At 40.3% G+C, this 6,972-nt stretch overlaps 1 protein-coding gene across 1 annotated transcript in view; it reads right to left on the minus strand.

Moving 5' to 3' along the window:
• The window catches only part of Sec23b (Sec23 homolog B (S. cerevisiae)), a 41,056-nt gene that overhangs the window by 29,960 nt on the left and 4,124 nt on the right, over positions 1-6,972 (minus strand). The window contains 2 exon segments of the mRNA XM_013027113.1: positions 3,043-3,124; positions 5,221-5,455. Coding sequence (XP_012882567.1) covers positions 3,043-3,124; positions 5,221-5,441 — 303 coding nt within the window. The 5' untranslated portion in view covers positions 5,442-5,455.

Raw genomic sequence — 6,972 nt, forward strand, 5'->3', positions numbered from 1 at the left:
TGGGCGCTGTCCCTCAGCTCTTCCGCTCAAGGCGAGCGCTCTACCACTTGAGCTACAGCACCACTTCCAGTTTTCTAGTGGTTTATTGGAGATAGGAGTCTCACGGTCTCTCCTGCCCAGGCTGGCTTTGAACCGCGATCCTCAGATCTCAGCCTCCTGAGTAGCTAGGATTACAGATGTGAGCCACCGGTGCCCAGCCACAAACAAATACTTTTAAGTTATGTTAAAAATGCTAAGCCAGATATAGTACCACATACCTATAATTCCAGCACTTTGGAAGGCAGAGAGAGTAAGTTTCAATTTTAAGGCCAGCCTCATCATAAGGTGTGAGGCATCATTGGCCTCACACCTGTAACTAATCCTAATTACTCGGGAGGCTGAGATTTGAGGATTGTTGTTTGAAGCCAGCCCTGGCAGGAAAGTACCTGAGGTAGATTTGTTTGTTTGTTTGTTTAATGCCAGGTCTAGGGCTTGATCTCAGGGCCAGAGCATTATCCCTGAGCTTTATGTGCTTCAGGCTAATGTTCTGCCACTTGAGTCACAGCTTTACTTCTATCTTTTTGGTGGTGAATTGATAATCAGAATCTCATGGACTTTCCCACCAGGGCTAGCTTTGAACCATGGTCCTCAGATCTCAGCCTCATGAATAGCTAGGATTACAGGTGTGAGCCACCACCACTGAGCAGTATGTAAGACCCCTATCTTCAATTAACCACCAAAAAGCCAGAAGTGGAACTATGGCGCAAGTGGCAGAGCACCAAGCCTTGAGTGAAAAAGCTAAGGGACAGTGTCCAAAGCCTGAGTTCAGACCCAGTACTGGCATGCACACACATACATGCGTGTACGTACACACGCACGCACACACACACACACACATACACATGCACACACACACACTTCTAATATGCTCAAAAACACACAGAAATCATATAATTCCTATATAAATGATATAAGTACGTGCACACACACATACATACACACATGCACACAAACTCCTAATATGTTCAAAAACACACAAACTGAAATCATATAACTCCTATATGAATGATATAAACCAATTTAAAAAAGCTTTGTTCTGCAAATTAAAGGCCTAGATTTATATTTCTCAGTGACAGTTTTTTTTTTCTTTTTTTTTTTTGTTGGTCGTGGGGCTTGAACTCTAGGCTTGAGCGCTGTCCCTCAGCTCTTCAGCTCAAGGCTAGTACTCTACCACTTGAGCTACAGTGCCACTTCTGTTTTCTGGTGGTTTACTGGAGATAAGAGTTTCATGGACTTTCCTGCCCGGGCTGGCTTTGAACCATGATCCTCATGAGGATCTCAGCCTCCTGAGTAACTAGGATTACAGGCGTGAGCCACCGGCGCCCGGCATCAGTGAAAAGTTTTTGTAGAAGACTAGAGCCTTTATTTAGAATTACTTTGGCCATTATTAATAAAGTAATAGAAAAGTTGATGAAAATATAAGAATATGGAAAGAAAAGATCTCAAAATTCTCTTACTTAGAAACAGCTATTGTTAACATCTTAGACTATGTCCTTTCAGAATTTTTCAACTTAAGCACAGTTGAGATTCCATATATACAATTTAAGGACTTTTTTTGGTGGGGGTGGTCAGTTTTAGGGTTTGAATTCATGGCCTCTTGCTTGCTAGGCAGGTACTTTATCACTTGAGTCATGCCTTTAGCTCTATAAGTCCTGGCTCAACTAGCATGCAACCCTGACTCATAATTTTATAATGAATTATATTAGTAGATTTCAAGGCTGAACAAGGCACAAAAATGTTTTTAAGATTTATATATACTTCTGAATCTTCATTTAGGCAAATGTTTCTTATGGCTGAACCCAGAGCCTCACACATGTTAAGCATGCATTCTATCATTGAGCTGTACCCTAGCAACTCAAGGAGATATTCCTGAAGATAAACCGTTTATAGTTTCTAAACCTATATTACTTCTCTTTTCATTACTGGGCTAGATGTGAAGATGAAATAAATCACAATACATGATCAAATACATGAATAAATGCATGTTATCAATAGCATAAGAGCTATCAGAACAATTGTGCTATGTTCTCTACAACAGCTTTCTTTAGATAAAGCTTCTGTACCATAAAATTTACCCATTTTTAACGTACAGTTCAGTGACTTTTGGTAAATGTATTATACAAGGACAACGAAATCCAGTCTTAAAACACTTTTGTCTCACAATGAATTTTAAAGAAAAGTTTTGGACAAAGGTATCTATTGGAGAGAAAGTATATACAACTTAAGAGGCAAAAGGTCCTGAGTTTGTGCTGGGAAGGTGGCTCAGAGGTAGAGTGCTTGCCTTTCATGCATCAGGCTCTGGGTTCAATTCCTCAGCACCACATAAGCAGAAAAGGCTGGAAGTGGTACTGTGGCTCAAGTGGTAGAGCGCTAGCCTAGAGCTGAAGAGCCGAGGGACAGCGCCCAGGCCCAGAGTTCAGGCCCACAACCAACCAAAAAAAAAAAGCTCCTGAGTTCAAAGTTAAATCTTTTTTTAAAAAAAAGAGGGAGGAAAAAAAAAAAAAAGAAAGGAAAAGGAACAAGGAAGAGAGGAGAAAGTAAGAGGCGGGAGGGGTGAGGGAGAGATGCAAAAAGAGATCTCTTTTGTCATTTGTGAGCTTTTACTTTGATAGTTTTAATTTTTTTATATCAAAAGCAGCTCATATGTGGATTCCAAAGTTAGATAGAAAAATGAAAATTCAGTAATTTCACAACCTAATTAGAATATTCAGTTCTAATATCTTGTTCAATTTACCATTCAATTCACTGAAGTCAAGTGAAATGATTTATTTTCTTACAGTAACAGATTCACTTCCTACAGAAAACTTATAAAGAATTCTGTGTCCCTTCCACAGTAAATGAGAAAGACTCCATAATAAAATCATTCAACAGAAAATTCACAAATGTTTAATATTCAACACTGTGCTTAACAAAAGCTATTTTCTTGTGTTTACCAAAAACTGGTGATTGCCAGTCTAGCTATTAGTTCAAAATCACACTATTTTTTCAGAGTAGGACAGCTACAATATTTAGAAATAATTCACATACCTGATTTCTTTGGAAACAGAAATTACAAGCCCAAAGTTTTGCTCGAAAATCAACCTGACTGTAAAAAAGATAAACATCTCAATGAGGTGCCATTTTTAAGGCAGAAAACATTCAACTGTAAATTTCAAGTTCAATACTTTACATAGGCATATCTTTATATAAGTGTGAACATGAATACATAAAGTTTTGTAAAACTGCACTGAAGGTAGAATTCTGTTCATTAAGTACACCACGTTTCCCTCAAACAGCTGCAATGAAGAATTAGTAAATCAGTTTTTGTTTTTTCCAGTTTCCTAGATTTTAAAAAATGTGATTCTCACAAATATTATTTCCTTTTGAACAATTTATTGGTTCAGCTATGTAAAAATACTAAATTTCAATAATAAAAGGACATTTCACATATGTGAAAACCTCTTAAGACTTTTCCCTTACTTGGCCCAGTTAAAATAAAAAAAAGTTGACATTTGAAGGTATGTGTTTGGGTAGATACACTTCTGAGACTTGATTCAATGTAATGCTTCTGTCACCTTTTTCTGCTTTCTACATTTTAGAAAATAAATAAGCAACTGAAGTACTGCTGTAATTACAGCTATTATGGATAGGAAGCTGAGATCCATAGGATCACAGTTCAAAGTCAGCCTTAGCAGAATTATTTGTGAGACTTTATTTCCAAAACAACCAGCAAAAAGTGGGCATGACTCAAGTGGTTGAGTGTCAATCGGTGAGCAAGTGTGAAGCTCTGAGTTCAAACCCTGGTTTAAGGAAAAATTAGCAACTAGTGGCTACCATTTTAAAACTAGAGCAGCAGCATTTTAAACAGTTACAAAAAATAAAAGCAAAGAAGATGAAAAAATGTTTTCTCATACAAATTTTTTTTCTGTCGGTTATGGGGCCTGAACTCTGGGCCTGGGCACTGTCCCTCAGTTCTTCAGCTCAAGGCTGGCGCTCTACCACTTGAGCCACAGCACCACTTCCAGCTTTTTCTGCTTATGTAGTCCTGAGGAATCAAACCCAGAGCCTCATGCATGCAAGGCAAGCACTCTACCACTGAGCTATCTTCCCAGCCCCCATATAAAAATTTTATTTTATTATTTATTTATTTTTTGCCGGTCATGGGGCCTGAACTCTGGGTCTGGCCGCTGTCCCTCAGCTCTTCAGCTCAAGGCCAGCGCTCTACCACTGGAGCCACAGTGCCACTTCCGGCTTTTTCTGTTTATGTGGTGCTGAGGAATCAAACCTAGGGGCTCATGCTTGCAAGGCATGCACTCTACCACTGAGCTACCTTCCCAGCCCCTCATATAAAAATTTTATGACACTTTGTACTTGTTTAAAACTTCTCCCAGGCCAGGCCCCAGTGGCTCATGCCTGTAGTACTGCTACTCATGAGGCTGAGAGCTAAGGATCACAGTCTAAAGCCAGCCCAGGCAGGAAAGTCCATGAGCCTCTTATTTCCAATTAACCACCAAAGAGCCAGAAGTGGAGCTATGGCTCGGGTGTTATAGTGCTAGCCTTGAGCACATGGACAATGCCCTAAGTTCAAACTCCAGAACTGGGACCAAAAAAAAAGGGATTTCCAAATCCTCCTTTCTACCCTCTCCATAAGATTCCAAGATTTCAATTTTATCTGTTTATCAGGCCAAGGAGATTTCTTTTTTTCTTTCTGCATTACTGGGGTTTGTATTCAAAGCCTGGCTCTTGCCAAGTTGGGCTCTACTACTGAGCCTACTTCTAGCTCTTTTTTGGCAGTGATTATTTCTAAGATAGACACTCAAATCCTACCCAGGGAAGCATCTAGTCTTCTCTCTACCTACATGAAGCTTCCCACTGTAAAGAGGATAACAGTTACAGGCCACTTCTCAATTGAGATCTCTCAAACTTTTCTGCCTGGGTTGGCTTCAAACTTCAATCCTCCCAACTTCAACCTCCCAAGTGGCTAGAATGGCAGGTTTAAGCCACCCATACCCACCTAGGCCATGGAGATTTCTTTCTTCCTTTTTTTTTTTTTCCATGGAAATTTCTATGAGCATTCATTACCAAAGAATCTCAGCATCTAAATTTAACAATGTTCCAAGTTAAATTACTTTCACAAGAATCACATAAAGATGTGATTAATTTTGTTTTTGTCTTTGGACCAGTTTTTAAAAGAATTCATACCAAAGAGGATTGAGAACAGCCTTGCAAGTTGGCCTGCTGCAAAGCACAGGTTCATACTGTACTGGAGGCAGGTCTGCACGCTCTTTTAATGGAGTGAGGAGACAAGCCAGGGGGACAACCATTCTTGTGGCCTCAAGACGGCTGGAAGGCCACACATTCCAGCTGAAGCGCACGCCATCACGTTCTTCATTCTGCTGAATGAACTCCAGATAAGTTGCCATGGTCTAAAAGAGAACTAAAGATAAAGGTTTATTTATACAAGAAATTCTCAAAAAAAGATTCAGTGTTTAATACTTAGTCTGGAAATGCCCGTGAGTGTATAACAGTTAACCATCTTCCCTATGACCCCCCAAAGTTGATTAACTCAGTTACCTTTGATTACTACTCCTTTCTCAAACCACTCTAACACATTAAAAAAAAAAAAGGCAGGGGCAGGGTGAAAGAAGAGAAGTTTAATCATCTGATCCTTCTAAGCTGAATGTAGTTGAATACTACTACTTTATTTATTTAGCAGTGTGAGGAATGGAATCCAGGCTAGTAGTCTACCACCCAGTTATACCCCTTCAAACTTTACTATGCTACTTCAAACATTCTCAGAGATGACTGACATATCAGCTCAGACAAGCAAACTTCAGCCTTTTAACTCAAGGGTACATTTTGAATTGTTTCAGCATTTACCTATCTTTCTCTCTGATTGCCTTTCTACCTTGCTCAATAAGGGCAAATATTGTATTTCTTTTCTTCGGGGTGGGGGGAGGTGGTGGGGGGAGGGGGAGGCGGGGTTCGGTCATGAGGCTTAAATTCTGGGCCTAGGCACTGTCCCTCAGCTCTTCAGCTCAGGCTAGCTCTCTACCACTTGAGCCACAGTGCTACTTCTGGCTTTTTCTGTGATTAATTGGAGATAAGAGTCTCACAGACTTGCTTGCCTGGGCTGGCTTTGAGCCATGATCCTCAGATCTCAGCCTCCTAAGTAGCTAGGATTACAGCCACCAGCACCTGGCTTGTATTAAATTTTACATTCCAAATAATGTTGGGTTTTGTACCCTTTCTTCTCCCGTTTTGCTAACCTTGGAAAGAAAAAACAAGTTGCTGATCTGAGTCCAGCTTATAATGGAAATCCATTCCAAGCCCACACATTTAGAAGATATAACAAAGTTACAAAGCAAAGTTTACTATTATGCTGGGTCTCACCAGAACCTCTCTACTCATCAGCTATACTCAAGCCTTGAAAGACTCTGGTCAATAAAACAGTCCTTCAGCCTAAGCTTTCAAACCCAAACCCAATTATGTAAAGTAGTTTATACATTCTGTTCATATCCTAAAATCCAACCGCAGCATCCCTAGTCTCTTTTGACATGGACAGCACATGTTATACTCAAAACTGCAGGAAAATTGTGTACATAGTGTTTAAAAGAAAAAAGTACTATAGCCAGGCACTGGTGGCTCACTCCTATAATTGTAGCTATCAGGAGGCTGAGATGTGAGGATCGTGGTTTGAAGCCAGCTGAGCAGAAAAGTACATAAGACTCTTATCTCCAATAAAACACTCAGAAAAGGCTGGAAGTGGCACTGTGTCTCAAGTGGTAGAGGACTAGCCTTGAACACAAAGAGACTCGGGGACAGCAAAAAAAAAAGGGGGGAGGCTGGGAAGGTGGCTCAGTGGTAGAGTGCTTGCCTTGCATGCCTGAGGCCCTGCGTTCGATTCCTCAGAACCACATAAGCAAAAAGAAAAAAGCCGGAAGTGGTGCTGTG

Source organism: Dipodomys ordii, unplaced genomic scaffold (genome assembly GCF_000151885.1).
Source record: "Dipodomys ordii isolate 6190 unplaced genomic scaffold, Dord_2.0 Scaffold99, whole genome shotgun sequence".
NCBI classification, from domain to species: domain Eukaryota; kingdom Metazoa; phylum Chordata; class Mammalia; order Rodentia; family Heteromyidae; genus Dipodomys; species Dipodomys ordii.